The 24,223-nt window shown below is 43.1% G+C and overlaps 1 protein-coding gene across 4 annotated transcripts in view; it reads left to right on the top strand.

Moving 5' to 3' along the window:
• Window positions 1-11,221: 11,221 nt before the first annotated feature.
• PAMR1 (peptidase domain containing associated with muscle regeneration 1) overlaps window positions 11,222-24,223 on the top strand; it is a 67,925-nt gene continuing 54,923 nt past the window's right edge. The window contains exon 1 of one of the 4 annotated variants that reach the window (XM_027817659.3): window positions 11,222-11,479. In XM_027817659.3, the coding sequence (XP_027673460.1) occupies window positions 11,407-11,479 (73 nt within the window). In that variant the 5' untranslated portion in view covers window positions 11,222-11,406. Of the gene's footprint in view, window positions 11,485-24,223 lie in introns of all 4 variants that reach the window. The other 3 variants (XM_043549481.1, XM_007055242.4, XM_043549480.1) reach the window with 3 other exon arrangements.

Here is a 24,223-nt window from a genome sequence, read left to right as displayed (position 1 = left end):
TGAGATTTCCATAGAGAAAGTTAGAGTGTCTGCTCAGTCGTCAATTTGGAAACCGTCATCTTTCAGCCAGTTTCCTTATTTTTCCCCCCTTTAAACACCAAGCATGATTAGATCATGTTATGAACTTATTGTCTGCCAAATTTCATGTTTTCACACATACTGAGCGTGGTGACATTATAAAAGAATCTTAAACTGATAAACCTGTTTGCTTTACATCCGTCTACTGGGGAAAACTTGCTCCACCAATTTTTTGGAGCCTAATGCAGTAACTAGAGCCAATTCTTTCTGCTTGCTTTTTATAGCTGCTTTATCAAAGTTTGGAAGGAGAGGTTTTAAAAGGAAGTGCTGTCTCAGTCTTAACTGTGGATCGCATGAAGGAAGGTGATGCTATAGTACAACATATGAACCAGATGTCCACGAATATGCAGAATTCTGTGCCCTGGACTTTACTATTCCCTCTGACCTGATTACTCTGCGGCACATGCAGCTCAGTTTGGATGACAGTATTTTCTAGCAGACTGTAGAGCATTTCATTTAGAGGGGAGCAGTTGCAGCAGGTTAACAAATGTTCACTCTCACAAAGTGGTGTAAATAGTAGAAGTTTATTGGCAAGCCCCAAACACTGAGGGCTAGATCCTCAGTTGGTGTAAATCAGCCTAGCATTATTGGCACTAATAGTCTTAAGCAGTTTTAGATCAGCTGACAATGTGACCCTCTGCGTGCTTTACTCACACAAAAATTTCACCTAATTGTCAGTGGCAAATTAGATTAGTGCAACTGGGCTTGTGTGCCATGGATGTGAGCGTTCAGATCTTAAATCTGTTTTACTGACTAGGATAGGACTTTTTTCTACCCATGCAAACTCCACACAATTTGATAAGACAGCTAGTGTTTGAAGATGGAAGAGCCAGGACTTTAATATTAGGGACTGTGGCAGATTAAGATTGAGGTGTACTGGTAGAACGGCATGGGGGAACCAGGAATGGAAAAACAGGTGAGGTTGCCATTTAGGACTGACTAATAGCTGGTTCTTCCTATTAGGGAAGCTCCTCCCATAAGTGGACAATTCTTTTCAGTAAGAGGGAAATTATCACTCTCTCCTTGCCTGGGTTATTCACTGTAGTAACCCTGTTCTGTGTGTGGAATTCCCAATGATGCCAGGGGGAAATTTGATCAGCGATCCCAACATTGAGGCTATAGTGTGTGCCCTGTTATTTGTCATGATTTGTTTTACTATTTGTCTGACTATAGCAGGTAGTTACATTGCAATTTAGCATGCATTATCCACATCAAGGTGCTGATATGGGTCTGGGCCTCGAGGTGTTACTGTAAAAAATAAATACTGTGACAAAGCTCTGTCCTTGCCTCCGTGGGTCCTGCATTTCCTGGCGGATTTCGCTAGCCTCAGAGGCTCACTGTGACCCTCCACGTAACCTTTCTTTCTCTAGAGACAAGGGTCACAGTCTACTGAAAAAAGAAAAGGAGTACTTGTGGCACGTTAGCGACTAACCAATTTATTTGAGCATAAGCTTTCGTGAGCTACAGCTCACTTCATCGGATGCATAAAGTGGAAAGTACAGTGATGAGATTTTATATATACACACAGACCATGAAAAAATATACATTGTAAGGGGAGTGATCACTTAAGATGAGCTATTACCAGCAGGAGAGTGGGGTGGGGGGAGAGAAAACCTTTTGAAGTGATAATCAAGGTGGGCCATTTCCAGCACATTTCCAGGAGTTAACAAGAACGTCTGAGGAACAGTGGGGGGAGAAGGGGAGAGGAATAAACAAGGGGAAATAGTTTCACTTAGTATAATGCAACAAAGCCCGTTGCCAATTGTGTCCACATATCTATTCAGGGGACACCATCATATGGCCTAATCACATCAGCCACACTATCAGAGGCTCGTTCACCTGCACATCTACCAATGTGATATATCATGTGCCAGCAATGCCACTCTGCCATGTACATTGGGCAAACTGGACAGTCTCTACGTAAAAGAATAAATGGACACAAATCAGATGTCAAGAATTATAACATTCATAAACCAGTCGGAGAACACTTCAATCTCTCTGGTCACTCGATTTCTGATCTCAAAGTGAGTTTCCTTCAACAAAAAAACTTCGAAAACAGACTCCAACGAGAGACTGCTGAATTGGAATTAATTTGCAAATTGGATACAATTAACTTAGGCTTGAATAGAGACTGGGAGTGGTTGAGTCATTATACTAAGTGAAACTATTTCACCTTGTTTATTCCTCCCCCTCCCGCTTCCCCCCCCCCCCCCCAAACTGTTCCTCAGACGTTCTTGTTAACTCCTGGAAATGTGCTGGAAATGGCCCACCTTGATTATCACTTCAAAAGGTTTTCTCTCCCCCCACCCCACTCTCCTGCTGGTAATAGCTCATCTTAAGTGACCACTCTCCTTACAATGTATAATTTTTCATGGTCTGTGTGTATATATAAAATCTCATCACTGTACTTTCCACTTTATGCATCCGATGAAGTGAGCTGTAGCTCATGAAAGCTTATGCTCAATTAAATTGGTTAGTCTTTAAGGTGCCACAAGTACTCCTTTTCTTTTTGCGAATACAGACTAACACGGCTGCTACTCTGAAACAGTCTACTGAGCCATTTTCATCATAAGCCAGCGAGGGAGGTGAGGAGAAGTTATCCTTCCTTGCACAGTCTCTGTTGTCTCCCAGTCTCAGTGATTAATCAGGGGGTAAAGGTGTGTGTGTGTAGGGGGGAGCCCGGGCCCACCCTCTACTCTAGGCTCCAGCCCAGGGACCCTAATAGTATCAGCTATGGCAGCTGACCTTTTAGAAACATGACATGTACAATTCCCTGGGCCACTTCCCTCACAGCAGCCCTCACTTCCTCAAGCTCCACTTCACCCTTACCTCAGGGACTCCTTCCTTGTGCCTGATATGGTGTGTACTACTCAGCCTCTCCAACAGCGCAACTTCCTCCCACAGCTCTTGACATGCACACCCACCGGACTGACTGGGAGGCTTTGAACTAGTTTCAGCCAGCTCCTGATTGGCTTCAGGTGTCCCAATCAACCTAGCATTCTCCCTGCCTTCTGGAAAGTTCTTAATTGGCCCCAGGTGTCTTAATTGACCTGGAGCATCTTCCATTTCACTTAACCTGGTACCAGGGATTTGTTTAGCCTGGAGCTAAACCAATTTTCTATAGCCATCTGGCCTGGCCCCGTCACAATACATAAATAAAATGATGGCACTAACTAGTTGTCTCAGAGGAAAGATATCTGTTTTATTCCATTCAAAAAACAAATTAAAAAAGTTGCATGGGAAACCTATCTGGAGACTCACATAACACAGGAATTACAATAATGGATCAAACCAACCAATCCAGTCCAGCATCCTTTGGCCAGCATCAGATGCTTCATATAAAGACACAAGAAAACCCATACTGGGCAGTTATGGAAAAACTGCCCCACCTGGGAAATTTGTTCCTAACCATTGCCACTTAATGGTTGGAAGACTGTGAGAATTCTCGTGCATTAGCACAAAATACAGCAATAACTACAAAATGTAATTTACATTATTATTTCTAGTGTCATGGACCCAGATACTCCGCTGGTGCAAATTCGCATAGCCCCATTGACTTCAGTTGAGCTATGCTGATTTACATCAGCTGCAAATCATAATTTTTATGGGCCTGATCTAAAGCCCTTTGAAGTCGATGATAGTCTTTCCACTGAGTCCAATGCGCTTTGGATCAGGCTGTACTGGACAAAAAAAATCAATAAAAACTGACACAGAAGCATGTATCAGCAACTAACAAATTTTGGACCTGTGATACAGAAGACATACAGGTACTATGAAGTTGTGTACAGCTACAAATACCACTAGAGAAAATGAAAACAAATTGTGAATGAACTGGTAGGAAAGACTGAAAATGCTCCATTGGATCCAAGGATGGTTTCTTTGAGATCCTTCCTGAGAATGATTTTACTAGTCACAGATAGACTTTTTTCTTGGGCAATGTTGTATGTCACAATGCAGTGGAAATCAGGGAAGATCCCAGTGATACATGAATAAATTTCAGCAGTTTCACACAGTGCCACCACCGAGAAACTGGTTTAAAGATGGAGAAATAACAAGAAGACATAGGAAAAAAAAAAAAAAGTGGGAACCTAGGCAAGATGGAATGGTGGGAAATAGACTATTCCTTTCATCATACTCCTTCCACTTGTAAAGTTGAAGTCTGGCTGGATGAAACAGGGATGCTGTTTGTATGCTTATTTCTGCACAGATATGTTGAAAATAATACAAATCAATCACCTCTCTCTCAAGTTGCACACCACTGACTAGCTCAGGGAGCCGCACATCAGTGACAAAGTCTTTCACTTTGTTTCACATAGTTTTTCAAACCTTTAAAAGGAAGTTGCAGTGATGCCTTCTGATCCTTCAGACAGCTACATAAATATTTACTAAAAAAGAAGATATACATATATCTATTAACAGTGAATGTTCACAGCTGTCTCGTTTAGAAATTCCTGCCACTCTCCACAGCAGCAAGGGATGTTGGTGCCATTTTACTGCTATTTCCCAGCTGGAAGTCCAGTCGGATGGAATATCTTTTTTTTTTTTTTACTCTGTGTCTACATTGCCCTCCAATATGGGGGCCTGATCCCTGATTGCTGTCACTGGGTGCTACTGCAATAAATAACAATAACGATTATCATTATCATTTGAGACTGAAGGAATGTAGTTCAACCCATGAAAACATGTAACGAGCAGGAAACTTTCAATCGGACCGCAAGATGAGTTCCGTTATTTGTCTGAATTTTAGTTAGGTGCTAAGGCCCTACGTTTTCAAAGACTTACTCACATGCATATCTGTAAGAACTCAGTGGGATTAGTCACATGCTGAAAGATAAGCACATGCTTAAGTCTTTGCTGGATCAGAGCCTAAAATATTAGTGATGAGTATAGTATACTACGTAGATGACTTGGGTGAAATTTGAGTCATGACAGAGGGGCGACTGGGACAAATTTGATTGAGTGGTGTTGCAACCTGCTGTACTGGGTCACAACACTACTCATGACAGAGGGGTGGCTGGGCCAAATCTGTTGCCCTAGGCAGTTGCCCAGGAATCTGTTGCTGTAGGCAGCTGCTTAGTTCGCCTTTGCCTGCTCAACTCTTGGTGCTGTCTGTGGCTGGCTGATTGATAGTTAGGGCTTGGATATTAGTTAGTCTTGTAATTGCCTATCACGTCTTCCACCTGCTTTTCTCTGCAGGTTGCCATGGTGAAGATCATCATATACTGTATACAAAGGAAGAACACAGAAGGAATCACTAAGACTAAAATCAAATCAAGGCATGAAATAACATTGAAAGAAACATATGGCTTAATAGATTCCATTAAGCATTTACATTTGTCTGGCTCTGTTTTGCTGGTCATCTGCCCAGAAATATAATTGCAATCATAAACTTTAAACTGACTCCATTTTCCGAAGAAATATGTTAACAAATAAAAACATTATTATTATTTGTATAAGTCCCATCAGGTTGAAGTAAATAATTAATGCCAATTTTATGGTCTCCGGTTCTTTCGGTTACTTCCATTCTGGCCCACGGGCTCTCCTGGGTTGTGACAAGGAATATTTCAGTTGCTGAGGATAAGGGTCCTGCTCAGAGATGGGAATAGACTGTACAGCTGAGTCCAGACAAAGGTCTGCAAACAGCTCTCGCCTTTGGCTGCCTCTGGAGGAATGCTGATAAAATTCTATTGCGGTTCATAAATGCTGGATATTGCATTATGGGCACATATAGTAGAACTTGAAGCTCAAAGGGCAAAGCATGGCCTTAGTTTAATACACTGAGTAACTTATAAAACAGTCCTCTGATGTTACAGTAAGGTCTGGGATTTCTTTTAAAGGCTGTCTTTTAAAGGCACACACTTTGTAATCTCTCCACTGAAAGGGTTCCGTTATCCAGCAATAAAATTTTGAGGGGAGGAATAAAACATTAGTGTTAATCTTTTATTGAACTGTTGCTTCTGCTCAGTTTTGATTTTAATTTGAATGTAATTTCCACTCTGAGATATAAACCTACTCCAGCATCTTGACTAGTTCCTTTTCTTTCACATTCTTCCTTGAATGGTTTCTTCAGTGTTGACTGGGGCAAGGTGGGCATGATCATGCTGTCATTGAAGCCCATAACAAAACTTTCCAGACTTCAAGTTTTGGCTGCAAGTATTCAAATGCTTTCTTTAGCAGAAAACACTCCCTGTGATTTTAATGGGCATCTTGCGTGAGAGAAAACTGCGGAATCAGGACCAAACTCTGCTGAAAGAGATAGGACATTGGGTCAGTGGTATTGGGGATGAGCAAATCTCAGACTGACATGCTTGGTTTAGGCAAGTGTTCAAATCTTGATCGTCTGAATTGCTATGGACTGCAAGACTCGGCTGGTAGTCACAAAAGAATGGGCCCTCTTGTGGTATTTCAGCACTCCAGGGCTGACACAGAACAAGTGATTGCAGAGGTACCTGAAAATGGGAGCAAAGAAAAAGTTCACTAAACACACACAAAAAAAGAAAAAGCTTTGTTCTTTTGGCTCTGCCTGTGAAATGGACTTAGTTTCAGGTTTGATCTGACTTTATTCACTTCATTTCACCCATACCCAACAGTAAGTGTCTAGTGGTTAAACTATAGGATGAAGAATCTGGACTCCTGGGTTCTCTTCCTTGCTCTGTCATGCACTTACTGTCGTATTTGGAAGATGTTACTTCACTGCTCTGTTTCCCCATCTGTAAAATAGTGATAATCCTAACCCACTTCACAGATTGGGACACACAATGTTTGTAAAGCACTTTTAGAATTTTGGCTGGAGAGCACTATGGAAATGCAAATTATTTTTAAATTATCATTTAATCATTAATTAGTCACTTATTTATTATTATTATTTGTAGTACCGAACCACCTAGATGTCCTCATCATGGACCACTGTGCTAGGTGCTGTATAAACACAGAACAAAATGAATGGGTTATTGATGGGTAGCTACTCTCTAATTTCTGTCATAACACATTGCCTGCCATTTTCACACCACCATGCCTGCCCGCTCTGTTTTACAACTCAGTTGCAGAGTGGCATGCAATTTTCAAACCTGTACACTGTATGTGCAGCACCAGGACAGATATACAGTTTGTAGCCAAGTGCTACAGTGAGATTCCTGAGCAGCACAGCACACTGGGCTCAGAGCTTTCAGCTATTTGCTTTCTGTCAGCAAGAGTTACATAGAGCCTGAAATATTTGGCTGGCGTGATCTGCTAGTTCATCCCCTGCCTCTCAGTGGAAACATAGGAAGTGTATTCAAGAACACTATGTAAGCAGTTTAGAGCCATTGCAGGGCCAAAGGTTCATCTTGCATATGGCCCACGTCAGTGGGCCATGTGCTGGGAGGTCTCTAGGGTCCATGACTGCAGTCAACTCTTTGGATTCTGCACCACCCATTCTTTGGGGATAGAGGAGGGCTGTTATGGTGGTGGATCCACATGGAGGGTCCCTCCTGCAAGGTGCTAAGTACTCTTGAGTAGTGCTGAGCATCCTCTGGGAGTCATTGTTCTCTGAAAACATCCTCTCAATGTGCACTGGCAGTCAAAAAAATGAACAGAATGCTGGGAATAATTAAGAAAGGGATAGCTAAGAGGACAGAAAATATCATGTTGCCTCTATATAAATCCATGGTACGCCCACATCTTGAATACTGTGTGCAGACGTGGTAGGCCCAGGGCTGTCCCTACCCATACGCAAAGTACGCAGCTGCATAGGGCACCAGAAACTTTGGGGCACCAAATTTCCTGGTGCCCTATGTAGCTGCGTGCTGCTCCAGCCCCGGCTTCTCGTCTTCCCCATGGCCCCGCCCCTGCTCTGCCCCAGCCCTGCCCCCACTCCACCCTTTCCCCAAAGCCCCTGCCCCTGCTCCACCCCAGCCCCACCCCCACTCCCCTGAGGACTGCAGCAGGTCCAACCCTGCAGTCACTGTCAGCGGGAAGTGCAGTGACCTGGCCCCAGCCTGCTCCATGCTGTCGGTGAGTGCTGAGAGGCGGTTCTCCCCTCACCCCCAAGCCTGGGAGCCAGGGGAGCAGAGTGGAGAGGGCTGGGTCCGGGTCTGGGTCCAGGTCACTCTACCTCCCGCCACCTTGAGAGTGCGGGGTAGGGCCTGCCCTGCACTCACCGCGTAGCAGAAAGTGGAGTGTCCCGGCCCCAACCCGTTCTGCTCCGTCAGCTTGTGCTGGGGGGGGCAGTTTCCCCCCGCCCCCCAAGTCTGCTCCTGCTGCCCCATGGAAGCCTGGAGCCCCACATACACACCCTGCAGGGGGGCTGTGTAGGGCACCAAAATGTCTAGGATGGCCCTGGGTTGCCCCATCTCAAAAAAGATATATTGGAATTGGAAAAGGTTCAGAAAAGGGCAACAAAAATGATTAGGGGTATGGAATGATTTCCATATGAGGAGAGATTAATAAGACTGGGACTTTTCAGCTTGGAAAAGAGATGGCTAAGAGGAGACATGATTGAGGTTTATAAAATCATGACTGGTGTAGAGAAAGTAGATAAGGAAGTGTTGTTTACTCCTTATAACACAAGAACTAGGGGTTACCAAATGAAATAAATAGGCAGCAGGTTTAAAACAAATAAAAGGAAGTATTTCTTCACACAATGCACAGCCAACCTGTGGAACTCCTTGCCAGAGGATGTTGTGAAGGCCAAGACCATAACAGGGTTCAAAAAAGAACTAGATAAATTCATGAAGGATAGGTCCATCAATGGCTATTAGCTAGGATGGGCAGGGATGGTGACCCTAGACTCTGTTTGCCAGAAGCTGGGAATGAGCGACAGGGAATGGATCACTTGATGATTACCTGTTCTGTTCATTCCCTCTGAGGCACCAGGCACTGTCCACTGTCGGAAAAGAGGATACTGGGCTAGGTGGACTCTTGGTCTGACCCAGTAGGGACATTCTTATGTTCTTATGTTGTGTTCTCACCTCCCACTAAAGTCAGTGGGAGCAGAGGGTTCTCAGCACTTCAGAGAAGTACTCAGCACTTTGCAGGATGGAGCCTACTGTCAGATCCACTGGCCCTGCTCTGCTCAGGCCCACCTCACCCAGAAAATAGTCCTCCATGCTAGGACACAAGGATCCCCTGCAGAGTTGCTCTCCACATACTATGCCCCTTAAAATGGAACCACCCCCTGGTCTGCTGTGTTCAAGGACTGCCACACGGCTCTTACTTGGGCCACAGGAATTGGTTCAAATACAGGAACACTAGTGGGCCCCTCTCAATTTCTTCCATTTGTTATTGGCCCTTGTCCTACATTTCCCTGTATCCAGAGTCCTTGAATGCTCTGGAGTCTTCCCTTGCCCTGTAGCCTGAGCAGGTTTCTATTCAGGCCCTTGTGGAACACCCCTGCAGGTAGCTGTAAGCTAACCTGCAGTTTCTCTCTTACCGAGACTGCCTACGTTACACTCTTTTATCAAGTAACATATAAACTAGGGGCATAAAAGAAGCTATTCATGTTTCCACAGACACTAGAGCTGTTTTGTTTTATTTTGCAAGCTGATAAAAACCTCCAGCTTCTATTCTTTTCAAGATCCTTCAGCTATTTTGAGTGACTTTTGTCTTTTTCTTACACAGAGAGGAGAATGACTACTTTACTGACTGGAGTGGCAGAGCTGGCAGTCAGGAATCAGGTCTGGTCAGTGACATGGTCCCTATAAGGCTCATGAACCTGGGCCTTTTTAGAGTTTTGCATCTAACTTCTCTGTTGTGAGAGCAGGTGAAGCTTAGTGTTTTCAACCAGGCTGCTCTTGGAGATTTTGGGTTCAAAGTGAGACAAGGCGCAACAGGTGTTGGGAGTTCAAACCCACGAGGATCGAAACCGAGAAAACATTATTTGCATGCACTCTCGCAAAGTGAAATCAAAACCTGTGCTGCCAACTCCTTAGATTTTATCGCAGGTCTACAGCTGCTCTTCCTCCTGCCAGGGGCTGGGGGCAGATGAGGAGCCACCAGTAGGGGAGGATTCTGTGACAGGACGGAAAATAGTTGGGAGGGGTGGATCATGGAGGCATGTTGTTTATGCCACTGGCTACTGCTCTGAGATTCTTGAAGTTGCCCAAGCTACCTAGAGCCTTATGGGGAGATGTAGGTGCATGGTAGAGCTGGTCAGAAAAGAGAATTTCCATGCAGCAGGAAATTCCAACATTGAATTAGCTTTTGTTCTAAATGGGAACAAAAAGTAGAAATTTTCAGCTTGGAACCATCAAAACACTTCATTTTGATAATGTTGAAACATTAGACTATAATACAAAGCATTATAAATATAAAATATAATCTAATATTAAAATATAATGTAAAAGTTGAACCAAATTCAAATGCAACGATAAAGTCAGAATGAATTGTTTTGACTTTCTTCCCTTGAAAATGAAGTTGAAATTGACGTGTTCCCTTGAAATATTTAGATTTCAACAAAACTACATTTTCCAGTAGAAAACTATTCTGTCAAAAGAGTTTGTCAGCCATCCCTAGGGTAGGTTATTCCGAGCCATTCCTTTTGCACTTTGCATTTTATAGCCATAGTGGAACAAATCTTTATATAACCTTATTCATTATTTGATCCCTGCATAAAAATGTGTGTTATAGTGGTGGTGTTGTAGCCATCTTGGTCTCAGGATGTTGGAGAGACAAGGTACATGGGTCCAATATCTTTTACTGGACCAGGTTCTGCTGGTGAAAGAGACAAACTTTCAAGCCTACACAGAACTCTTCTTCAGGATACGTTATGACAGAGGCATCCTCGAGCAGCACATTTCACATGGTGAGGATTCCTAGCCACTAGTGGGGATGGTAGGAGTGCTCTCCCCATGCACAGAGCATGCCCAGCCTTTCACTAACGTGCATCATTCCACCAGCACACAACCTCCTGCACAATTAAAGGGACCTTGCACTGAGCATCTCCTACTGGGGATACAGGCACCTTCTGATCATTTACACTAGCTGGTAAGACATACAAAAATTATTTTTTTCCTTTATAATTTCTTCCCTTTGAAGATGAAAAATGCTGTCTAAATGTAAGCATTATTCCCCTTTATTGATCTCCCCCCCAACATATAGCCTCCATTAAGTGGGTTGCCTGCTGGAGCCCAGAAAGGGTTAATGCAGCAGTGGAGAGGTTTGGGGTGACGTCGTGCTTCTGGATGCCTGAGAAGTCTCTTGAAGGTAGTTCCCCTCTGGTGATGATGGGAGTGAGCAGAGGTCTGAAATCCGAGATGCCTCGCAGCCTGGACTTGGTGAGGTCCCAGTAAAAGCAGCTCGCTTGCTATCCCTCTCCCTGAGCAGTCACTCCGTTGCATTGGCCTGGGCAGCATGGAGCTAGCCCCCTGGACTCACATAGGACTCACACTCCTCCAGCTCCTTTTCATCTCCTGCTTGCCAAGAGGTACTGTAAGTAAGCGAGTGCATTCTATGCATGGCTGAATGTTTCCCTTCCCTTTATTGTGGTCAGGGGGCTTTGATTTCTTGCTGCTGTCCTGAGAAGTGGAGAGATCTGAAGGGATGTTAATAATAGAAGGGGCTGATTTATTTATTTATTTTTTGCTGGCACCAGGGAGAAACATCCAGGATAATTTCCCGAGACATTTAACAGACTTAAAAGGGAAACAACTGGCTGGATTTATTGGCCAATGGCCATCAAGAGAAGGGGCTGCAATCACTTCACCTACTTATTGCTTTATTTTTTTAACACACCGCGCTAAGGAAATAATGATAAAAGGGGCATTTAAGTCTACGATTTGTAAAGTGTAATTTGTTTGTCTTGGCAACAGAGAGACTTTCCTCTCCAGCTCCAACACCAAGGGGAAAAAGAAAACAAAAAACAAGAGGGAAAGAAGGAAAACAAAAGCCACACATTGTTTCCGACCTGAGCTTTAGTTCTGCCAATATTAGTGTTTCAAAGGGGAAACCTTGTTAAAGCTGAATGATCTTTTTATAGCAAATTCTTATGCCACTTTCTGCTGAACCAGCATACTCAGTTCCCTCTTGATAAGGTTAACAATGAGCATTTCGATAGAAGCACACATTTACTATGATTATTCCTAAGAATGTGCATTGTTTACACGTGAATGCGGCTCTAGCTACTTATAAACATTGGCTCCTAATGTCAGCTCTTCGTGCTGCTCTGTGAGGAGTGTAACTCGTTAGAAACCAGCAGAGGACTCAGAGATAAGGTGCCTCTAAATCAGTGTTTCTCAACGACCAATCTGTGGACCAGTGCCGGTCCCTGAGAGATCCTTGACATAGTTTAGGAAGGCAGTATGCTTGTCCCTGGTATCAAAAAGTTAGAGAAACACTGCTCACATTTCAGTTGCGAGAGACCCGTGATATCAGAATTCCCAGTAAGGTAAGTATCTCTTTAAAAAATAATGACGGTAAATATCAAGTAAACACTCCAGTGACCCAGACAATGCAGCCTTCAACAGCTATAAATAACACAGTATTCATGATAATGGCTCAGGGTCCTCCCCAGTCTCGGTGGGGAGAGGGGACATAAACAGAGTGGCTTCCCTCTGTCGCAGCTTTATTCTTGTCTCCCAGGTCCTGTGGTAGGTAGGCCCTGGGTGGAGGATGGGCATTTTCTATGAAGGTCATGTGCTTCCAAAATGTTAACAAGGGGCTCCCTCCAAAAGGTTTGGACTCAGTGATACAAGTGAACATTGCCTGTGTAAAATACTCTGCCTCCCATTCCACAAAACCCATTAATTCTTTCCTTTGCTTTCCCTCCCAAATGCATTAGCCCTTTGTCTCTAACCCTCAGCCCACAACTTATCATGCTTCACTCTCCTCTCTACCTGATGCGGCTGCCTTACCCAGTAGCTGTTCCTTACCCTAGCAGCAGTGATGGCAGGTGGGTCCATCCATCCCACAACCTCTGCTGGTGGCAAAAGAATAATCCCGCAGTCTCTAGTTATGGGGTGGTTGTTCTAGTGGGTTGTTCTATTTCAGGTGTTGGGCTGGGTCGTCAGTGGTGGATGAGTGCCTTTTTGGAACTGGAAGTGGGCAGGTCTCTCCTGACTGTTGAAGGCCTCAGAAGTGGGAGGAGGAGCAGGTCTTTCCCAGGCTGATGATGGTGGTGGAATGGGTTTTCCTTGGCTGGTGATTGGAGGAATGGACCTCCAGCTTCCCTTCTGGTACTAATTCTTCAGATGCTGGGAAGGTAGACACCAGCATGGCAAGAGGTGAGCTACAGTGGTTGTAGGAGTCCCTCTCAATGCAGCAGCACCTTGGCCCTATCTCCTCTCCTGCTCCTCCTCTTTCACTGCTATGGCTGGTGGTAGGGAAGAGTGCAGGGACTATGTGGTGCTTCCCCCACATACACCTAGAGGAATTGGTGGGGGATCCAAGAAGGGAGTTCCCCATACAGCAGGGTCACTCAGGAAAGATGGACCATTTTAAAGAGCAGAGCAGCCTTCACATTTTGGGACAGGTTCAGAAACAATGGTTTGCCACCTCCCCACGGAAGTAACCAATTTCTGTCCATGATTATCACACCCTGCTGTACAGGGCTTGTGGGGATTTGGGTACAGGAGTGGGGGAAAATTAGGGAGTTGGTTTTGGGAATAAACCTGAAGCATAGCTGATTCATATTTCCTAAAAAGGGTGTGCATATGTCGAGGTCCCCTAGTCTCTTGCTGCAGAAGTGGACCTCAAATGCATTCAAGATACATCCAGATACATAAACTGAGGTGACCCAGTCGCTCAGATTGAATGCATTTTTAGACTCTTCACAAGGACAAAGGGCTAGAGACTTTCATTCTAAATGAAAGCTGGGATTATCTTTTATAGGACCCCAAGAGCCAGATCGGGTAACAAGAGGCTTGCAGGATCCCCTGCCAGCTCATCAGTGCCCTGTACATTGTCCATCCACCAAACTCATGAGGACCCCCACCTTAATTCTGTCAGTGTCACTATTACTTTGGGTGCTGTCTCCTATGTGAGATGGAACCCCAACATTCCGAGTTTCCAGGGGCAGCAGCCACCAGGGGAGTCTTGCCATATGGATATATTAGAGGGAGATGGGGTCAGGGGCCATAGAAGCAATATAGAAGCTCTAGTTTAGGGAGAGAACCCCAAATCCATTGTGTAGGGTGGGGTAAATCCCACATCCCCATGGAAACAATTCAGCGGAAACTCTGGGATGGGAGCCTCATGGATTTTCCTGATATCTCTGGGTGTAATTGCAAGGAACATTATTTGTAAGCAAACCTGCTGAGGTGCTCAGGGTGATGGACAAGAATTCATAATAAAGACTAGAGACTAGTTCAGTCCAAAATCCTTTCTCCAAATACCCTCAGATGTTGGGGCTGTTTGGAGATGGATTTGACCTTTGGGACTTGCCCTTCTCTGTAGAATGGAATGCACCAACACCCTCCATACTTTGGGAAAGTTCAGCTCAGTATCCTAATAAAGATCTGAGTTTTGTGGGCTTGGGCTCTGTGTGTGCTGGTGGGCTCTCCCTCCAGCTCAGGAAAGAAACAGTGTCCTGCCGAAGTCCATTTCAGGCCCTTGCATCTCAGCACAGTTCCTTGATCAAACACAAAAACTCAGAAGTAACACCAAACAAAGCAATTCCCCTGCCCAGCCTGGCCTGTAGTCCTCAGAGGCCTTTAGCCTTTCCTCTCAGTGGTGGAAGGAAGCTACACCTTTTACTTAAATCCCTTGCTAGCTCATGTGACAGACAGGTAGCCCTTAACCCTTTCCTGGTTGTTTTACCCAATCACAGGCCCGTCTCAAACAAATTCATGATAGCAAACTAACTATAGCAAGATAATAATACCATCCGATACAAAACTACACAGGGGAAGCTGAGAGGGGGGCAGGGTTGGGGCAGACTGGCCCAGAGTGCTTTAGAGGCTGAAGGCATCCTGCTCATTCTGGTTTAGGGCCTGTATTTTGGCCTGACTGGTCAAAAACCTGCACTGATAAGGTGGGGTTTGAGGTTTCCAGGGCGAGGGGAGGATGTGAGTTGAAGAGGAAGGTGCTTGAGATGGGTCAGAATCTGAACAAGGTTTGCTGTGGTCTGTACCTGTAGCATAGCATTCTGGCCAGTGACCCAACCAGCCTGCCCTGAAGGGGAAGAGGGAATTTGGGTGGGCTCAGTATAAGGCAATGAGGAAGGGAGAAAGTTCTCAATATGGGGCAATGGTGGGTGTGATAAAAATTGCCTTTGGGGAAAAAAGGTGCTGTTGAAATGTGGGCAGCAAGGCACAGAGAGCTGCCACAGGGGCAAATATGAACCCCCTAGTGCCTGTCATGGCTGCCTGTAATTAGAGGCCCCAGAATGGCAGTAGAAATACTTGCTGGGATGAGGTAGCCTGTAGAACACTGCAGTATTTATTGTACAAGGAGGATTTGTATGGCTGGTGTTGCCATGTTGGGATTAGAACTGGTACAACATTGGCTTTCTTGTGTAGGAAGACTGTGCTGGAAGTTCTGCTGACTACTCATGTGGTGTCACGTCAGCAATGAAGATCAAGCACCAGAAAAACCTAGAAATATTCTTGTTATGTGCTGTTCCTGCCATCATACCACCTAGATGGCCAGCTTCCAGCCCCGGCACATAGGAAGCTACTCTCAGACTTTTTCTAACAGCCTCACTTTTGCTAGTCTTTTACTTGGCCTTGTTTTTAGTTACATGGAGGTATTTTCAGAGTTGTTTTTTAGGATGGGTCAGGCAAGGCCATTCATACAGAGAGACAAACTTCAAAACCATATTGAAATTCCTGTTTATGACAGGACAAAGACCTGAAAAGACATTTGTTCCCCCACTAACAATCTTTCTTTTCCTTTCTACGGAGGAAAAGCTTATGGGAAGTTTTTGTTGTTGTATTCTTGCTAAGAAGCAAAGTTCCTGTGTTTATAAAGGGTATAATTGGTGCTTGGTATCGGTATTTAATACACAATAACAATTCTGCAGCCATCCAGGAACTTCACAGTTGTCACTTTGCTGCACATCTGGGCCACTCAATACCTCATTGCAGTTGGAAAGATAGTACTCAGAGCCTCTTGCATCAAAACAGGCCCCACTCCTTGAACTACAGTAGAGTCTCCATTGCCTGTTGTCAGTGTAGAGCAGTGGTTCTCAACCCACGGCCTATGGGCCGTTTGGCCCATGTGACATCTTCAGGGACATACAGGTAGTTTATATATTGTGTGGATGAGGCCCATATAACACAGAGAGCTGCATATGCATCCCACAATGGTAAACAGGTTGAGAATCACTGGTGTAGGGCTTATAAAACACAGCTGATCAGACCTGATCCAGCAGCAGGCAGTTGTATTTACACTAAATAATTTATTCAGTACTTTAAAAAATACAGTACTTAAATGGAAAGTATTTTGTGTGGGTAGTTTAGTCCACTTCAAATATACTTCTGCATCTGGAACTAAAAATAGCTTCAGTGCTTAAACAATGATAAAAATATCATTTAATAACACTTATGGCACTTTTTGTCTTTATAAATATTCACTAATTAAGGGGACAGTGTGAACCAGGAATCTAAGTAATGCCTAAAAAAGAATTAAAAGCAGTGTCAGTGTCAGCACTTGTCCCTGAATTCACCCGCCAGTTTTTGTGGTTTATATACAAGCACTTTCCCTCTGTTTTCCTTTCTTCCCACCGTCATTACTGTGTGAAATGCAACACAAAGAGCAGGGAAAACATACAAACAGGGGAAACAATGACTCTGAGTCCTCACAAAGTTGCTGTCCAATGCACAAAGTAAACAAACCGAATAGAACAGGAAAATATTTTCCCCTCTCATCTTTCAACAATCTTAGTTGTTGGCAAGAATTGTAAGTACAAACATTTCAGAGAGGAGTATGATTTTTAAAGTTGACATTATTGCCTTCATCCTCACAACATCTGTAGGAAGTTGCGTATTACGAGCATCGTTTGTACAATGTGGAAACTGAGGCAAAAAAAGAGCGTAGAACAAAGGCCTTCACTTTCGGCAGTGATTCGTGATTTTGGTAGCCTCACTTTCTGACTGCCCAACTTGAGATACTTTGAAGGGGCTTGATTTTCAGAGGTGCCGATCACCAACTACTACGGCTGAAATCCACTGGAGCTGCAGATATGCAGCGCCTTTAAAATCAGGTCCCTAGATATCTCAGATGGGGCACCCAAAATACAAGGCATCCAAAATTAGTGATCTGTGTTTATGTTGACATTGCATTCAGAAGTATGACTGGAACACACACAAACATACCCAAGCTAGCTTTGATCTAGAGTGGAGCATCAGGAGCTAGGCACTTGAGTACATACCCAGGGTCCCAGGATGGCTTCAGTGACATATCCAAGATCAATAAGAATTAGTTTTAGGGTTGGGATGAGAATGCTATTGGTCCTGACTCCCAGGCTTGTGCTCAGACCACTAGACAATGACTGAAATCCTGGGCCTGTTACAGGCAGCGGGAGAGTTTTGCTATTCACTTCCGTGGAGCCAGGATTCTATCTTTGTTTACAGCTGATGAATTACATAGCTGCTGCGTGTGCTCAGAGCTCTCACAGACTTTAATGTCAGTTCAGCTCACAACACCTACAGGATGGGGACCAGAGACTGATTGCAATATTATCAAGAATGAAAGTACAATGGAATTAAAAAATAAAGCAAATCTAAATCCAATGAGCACAGACCTGAAAGGGAAAGAAAACGTATCACCACTTGTTGGGTTTCACCTCTGTCAGTGCTATTTTTTTTTAAATGAGAAAAACTCATTTCAAAGGTACTTGTGGCACCTTAGAGACTAACAAATTTATTTGAGCATAAGCGTTCGTGGGCTAAAACCCACTTCACTGGATGCATGCAGTGGAAAATACAGTAGAAAGATATATATATATAAAGAGAGAACATGAAACAATGGGTGTTATAATACACACTATAATGAGAGTGATCAGTTAAGGTGAGCTATTACCAGCAGGAGAGAAAAAAAACACCTTTTGTAGTGATAATCAAGATGGGCCATTTCCAGCAGTTGACAACAACGTGTGAGGAACAGTGGGGGATGGGGGGAGGGAAATAAACATGGAGAAATAGTTTTACTTTGTGTAATGACACATCCACTCCCGGTCTTTATTCAAGCCTAATTTAATGGTGTCCAGTTTGCAAATTAATTCCAATTCAGCAGTCTCTCACTGGAGTCTGTTTTTGAAGTTTTTTTGTTGTAATATTGCGACTTTTAGGTCCTGCTGGTAATAGCTCACCTTAACTGATCACTCTTGTTATAGTGTGTATGATAACACCCATTGTTTCATGTTCTGTGTGTATATATATATCTTCCTACTGTATTTTCCACTGCATGCATCCGATGAAGTAGGTTTTAGCCCACGAAAGCTTATGCTCAAATAAATTTGTTAGTCTCTAAGGAGCCACAAGTACTCCTGTTCTTTTTGCGGATACAGACTAACACGGCTGCTACTCTGAAACCTGTCATTTCAAAGGTATTACACTAGGGAACGTTGTTTAATATGAAGAGTTTTTAAAAATTGCTCCTTGAAATTCAGACACAAGCTTGCTCCATGCAAGAGAACAGTTGTTAATGAGTATCATAGAATAAGAAGAAAATAAAATAAGGGTCATATTTTTCCCGTCTAACATGAATTGGTTATATAAACATCCAAAGGGATGTAAAGGGAGTATATCTATTCAAGCTTACTCTTAATGATAAAACACTTAATTTGCACAGCACAATTGTCAGAATTATGGACATAGTTACTTACAGGGAAAACTGTCACATAATTTAGGCCTCCAGATTAGGTGCAACCCATTATTAAAATAGAAATAACTTGTGATTTGTTTAATATTAATGAAAACAGTTTTTTTAAATGGATTTCCATAGTCCCCTGGAGTGTTTGCAACATAAATTTTGCAACAATGTGCTAAGGAAACTGAATGTAAGCAAAAGTGAAGTTAACCAGTCTTTTATCATTGGCAAAAATAAAGGAAGGTCAAAAAATTACAACATACAAAAAAAGTCAAAAATAAGTTATTTCTGTAGAAGTATTTCATTTTTCATTAATGCTTAATTATTAAGACTGGTAGTGCCCAAACTATGATTAGTAATATGGGTTTTAGTTTTTTTAAAACATGGGATTAGGTTTTTATAAATTCACTATTTTATCTTGACAACTTTGCCTTATGTCCAGTATATTTGAGGATGTTGCTACCTGAAAAGTGGCATCAAGATATTTGCAGGAATGTTTCTTATTAATTATTATTATTTTAACAATTTAGACCTGGATCCACAAATATATTTTGTCTCCTAACCTCCACATGATTTCAATAGGATCTAGGCATTAGCTGTTATCTAGCAAATGTCATTCCTAGACCTCAAAGCACAGACTAGGGAGGAGGGTAAATATCACTATCTAGATTTTAGAGCTGAGGAAGTGAGCCATGAGAAAGCAGAAGCAGCTTGTAGGATTAGAAAAATCATAGTAATTCAAACAATAATAACAATGTGTTTATACACTCTTCCTTTCTCTTGGGGACCATCTGACTGTTGGATCCAGCCGTGCCATAGGATTCTCTCTATTTTTGTGAATTTTGGACAGCATTAATGTATCATTTTTGTATAAAGAGTATGGGAAGTGGGGCACTGCCCCCTTTTCTCTCTAGTTACTGGGAGAAAAGTGTGGATGTGTATTTTCAAAACCAGGATTAAATGAACTAACTAGTTAGAGATGAAAAACTGTATATCTCATTCCTAATCCCCCAGAGTCATCCAGTCCCTGACAAACCATGGCTAGTATGGAGCCATTGAGCTACAGGGAAAGTCTCTGTATCCCAGTTTTCCATTCTCTTCTGTCATCCAGTCCATGCTAACCTGGATCTGGGTGCAGGGTAACATTTTCAAAAGTGCCTTCAGCTAGGTCTACACTATAATCTTCCACTGGCATAGCTATCTTGGTCAGAGGTGAGATGAGATTTGATCCCTTACCGACACAGTTGTGCTGGCAAAAGCCCCTAATATAGATGCAATTATACCTCCAGCAGTACAGTTTGTTTTTTGTTTGACGGGGGGGGGGGGGGGGGGGTGAGTGTCGACTAAGCTATGCCAGCAAAATCACAGCTCTGTTGGTATAAACTGCAGCCATCCTCGGAGCACTTTGCTGGTATAGTATACTGGTACTACCAAAAAAACCACACTCTTATATGGGAATGAGAGTGTCCGTGGGGAATTTTAGTGCTATAACTACACCTTAGCTAAAAGCTGTATAACTTTCCATGTAGACAAGCCCTTGTCACTTAGGAGCCTAAATCACATTGATTTTCAATGTGATTTAGGTGCTTAATACTTTTTGAAAAGTTTATGTGGAAGTTTTGTATCTCACTCCCAATGCCCTAGAACCATCCAGTTTCCTCCCCCTACAACCTGGAACTAGTCCGGTTGCCCCTGACTTATGACCAGGTTGCCAGTGAAATGCTCATGCTTTTTGGCTCACTCCAACTATCACTGAAGTCAGTGTCAAGACTTGACGAGAGTGGAATCAGGCCTATATCCCATTCTCAGCCCCCAAGAGCTACATGCTCTCCCAGCCCTCATTCTAAGTAAAGCTGGTGATTTAAAGTCTCTCTGCCATCCACCTATCCCTTATTTCAGTAAGACCTTATTGTCTGTGCAAACCCTTTAAAGCTTATTTTTTAAAAATTTAAAGAAATACCATGGAACTATTTTGAGGTGGGTGTGCGGAGTGTGCAAAGAGAGACTGCGCCCCTCTCTGGAGAGATTTCCAGCTCTTCAGAAGGATACAGTGAAAGCTAAACTTTGGATGCTTGCATTTCCATTGAATTGCAAACAGTAGTTCTGTCAACCCCTCTGATGTGAACCTTCCCGAGTAGTAATAAAATAATTTCTTGTGGGACTTTCTCACCTCGTTCTCCGAGGTCCTGCAGTTTGGGATAGGATTGCATTTGAGGTTTGGCAAGGAGGCAACTGGGTGAGTCATGCATATGCCCCGACCATCCCAGTGATGGGAAAAACAGGCACACTTCTGTCAAGGCGATCTGATTAATAAACTGCTTCAGTTCCTCTGCCGCACGCCATGCTGGATGGCATAAACAGGTCACTTGGCAGAAGGGGGCAGCCGCCTTTTTGGAAAGGTGAAGATGAAATAAGTCTATTTGAAACAAGGAAGAAAAGAATCCTAGGCAGGAAAGAAAGAGAAATGATGTTGGAGGCTGACAGCCAGGGAGCATTCCTCAGGACTTGACTTGCTGTGGATTCATTTGCAGAGTATATTGGGTGCTAATGAAAGGTTGACGGCCCTGACGATTAGCCATGGAGCTGCTACAATGCAAAGGCCCAGATTCATCCCTGTGCCAGCCCTATGTGATATATAATGTATAAGTGGGAATATGAGCATCATTTTTACAGAGGCAAAAAGAGGTTAAGAACAAAGGCCTGCATTTTCAACATTTTCAACCCAGTCCTAGGGTCAGTGCAGAGACTGTGACTCTCCTATTCAGCAATTCAGTTCCCAGGACAAACTAAACTGAACCCCACTCTGCAATAGCCTTGATAGGCATGTCTACACTGTAGGTGGGAGTGAGCCCTCCAGCCCTGGTGGACAGACTTGTATTAGTGGGGCTTGTGTTAGTATGCTGAAAATAGCTGTGTGGATCCTGTGGAGGCTTGGGCTAACCACCTGAGGGGTGAGAGTCTCGCATGAGTCTTTGGGCTCTCTGATGAGATGGCTCACAAAGGGGTCATTAGTACACAGTGAGCTATGGATGCCAGGCTGGATCCCTCCATTCCTGCTGGGTACTGAACAACCATCAGATGGTAATGGCCTCATGAACCATAATAGCCCCAACATTACAGGTGTTACGTGCTAACTAATAACCGCGAGTGCAAATAAAAAGGATGCACACATATAAGTACCTTATTGAACCTGCAGTCCAGGTAGATAGATCTGGAAACGCACCCACAATAGCAAAGGCTAGGTTGAAGATCTCTTAAAAAATCAGATCCCAGCTCACTACCCCCAAATGGGACTGGACGCAAACGAGTGACTGAGAGGTGAAAAGTTCCATACTACACTGACGTGCTCCTAAGTCAACCAGTTACTGCCACCCACTTGCTGACACCTTTCCCCCTGCCATTTGCACTCTTTAATAACATTGCTCTTTCTTGCTCACAGTTTCCATGACCTGGAGCTGGTTTCTTATGTGCAGTTTGTGCCTGGATCTAATGGCCTTTTCTTCCACAATTAAAACCTTATAAATTAGTCCATTGTTTGTTTGCTTGTTCTTGTTTTCAAGTTTCAGATAAATATTTTGCATGGGGAGTTTGCAACCCAGCTCTTTTAGAGTCACTTCAAGTCTCTGCCTGGACATGTTTCACACTCTCCGGAAATACAGCTGCTGGCTACAAGTCAGACTTGCTCCTTTGAAGGGTGCCTCTATTAGCAAAGTCAAGCCACTAACTGCCCCACAAATATTTTAGCCATGATTCAAAATGGTCCAGCTTCTAATTTATTGCATTTAACTCCACCAATCAATCCCACCTCCCCTCTCCCTTCCTCTCCCCTCAATTGTGAAAGTAATGGTGAAGGATGAGTGGGGAAGTAAACTGAGTCCCAAAAAGGGATGCAGTGACATACTCCCCCCAAAAGCAAGAGGATAGCAGCAGGGGAGCAATTATGCCTCTCCGAGTCACAGTTCGTTCCTGCTGGGGCAGAGTATCTATGTGCTATTCTAAAGGCTCAATCTAGCCTTCATCAAGACAAAAATGTTCTTTAGTTGCTCTTTTTATGACCACTTTAAAGTGTCCAAGCAAAATATCCCTTTCGCCTTTTATTACACAGGGTGAGGAGACATCTGTGTAAAGCAAGCTGGATTCCAGAGTTATTAAAGACACACTGTCAAGTCTTTATGTAGATTAAAAAAAAAAAAAACTTGTACAAAATCTAAGAACAATAGATTCCATTATATTTTTTTTTAAATTCAGAGGAAATGGTTAAAAATGCCACACCCATGAATTCCCCCACCAGGTGTAGACCCCAAACTTTGCAGCCCCATGTTAGTGCATGAGAACCTGAAAGTGAATTAAATTGACTATAAATCAACGGAAAGCCCATTTCAGTGTCTCAGCTAAGTGCAAGAAGTGAGCAAACAGCAGACACAGGGAAAAGGAAATCTGATGTTTACAATTTTTTAAGGGCCAGAGTCTGCTAACCCTTACCTATGCTACTTTACTCTGCAAATAGACCCATTCATTTCAAATGGGTGAAAAGAGAAGAATCAGGCCTGTGGGTCTGGACTAGTTGTACCAATGTAACTAAAGCTGTGATTTGATATCATTTTAGTTAAAAACACTAACAACTTTGTATGTGGATACTCAGATTGGTTTAAACTTGGCTTATAACAGTTGCATTGGTAAATTTATCAGCACAATCTAAACGGATATAGATCCCATTTATCGCTACATACTAGAAATCTTTAAGAAAATGAGATTTCCAGCTTGATTTGGGAAAACTGAAGCGATTTACATAAAATTTATTAAAACTTCCAAATTTCTGGGTATTTGTTCAGGGGTTCAGCTTCATTAGGAATGAGCTGCTTTCTAGGACAGCTAATTGCATTGTTATTTTTTAATGGCAGATGGTGAGATGTGTTGAATTGGAATGTCAAAAGTTGAGCAGTTTTAATTAGGAGGAAGGTCTTGGCTTAGGGTGAATAGCAGTGAACAGGGACAGGCAAAATCAGATAATTATACCTTTCTAATCAATTTGCTTAGGAATCTGCATAAAATATAGTTCACAGACAATCTATACATATATCTATATCTCTGTAGAAGAAAGAGGTATAGTTATGTGTTTAGTGGACCCAATGTGGTCCAGTTGTTTGTCTGCTGTTCTGGAAGTTAGGAGACTTGAGTTTAATTCTTGGCTACTGTTTTTGCTCTGGGACCACAGGAAAAGTCATGTCACCTCCTCAGTTGCCCATTTGTAAAATGGGGGTAATGATACGTATTTTTGTAAAGCCCTTTGCGACCTATGGATGAAAAGTGCTATATAAGAATTAAGTATTATTATGATTTTAATGAAAGCATATATTATTGGACTGGAAAATTACCAAATAAACCACCACCTCACCAAATGCCAGGCGTTGCTTTTTTGTTG

This window comes from Chelonia mydas, chromosome 6, assembly GCF_015237465.2.
Source record: "Chelonia mydas isolate rCheMyd1 chromosome 6, rCheMyd1.pri.v2, whole genome shotgun sequence".
NCBI classification, from domain to species: domain Eukaryota; kingdom Metazoa; phylum Chordata; order Testudines; family Cheloniidae; genus Chelonia; species Chelonia mydas.
This window is presented reverse-complemented; position numbering and strand designations above follow the sequence as displayed.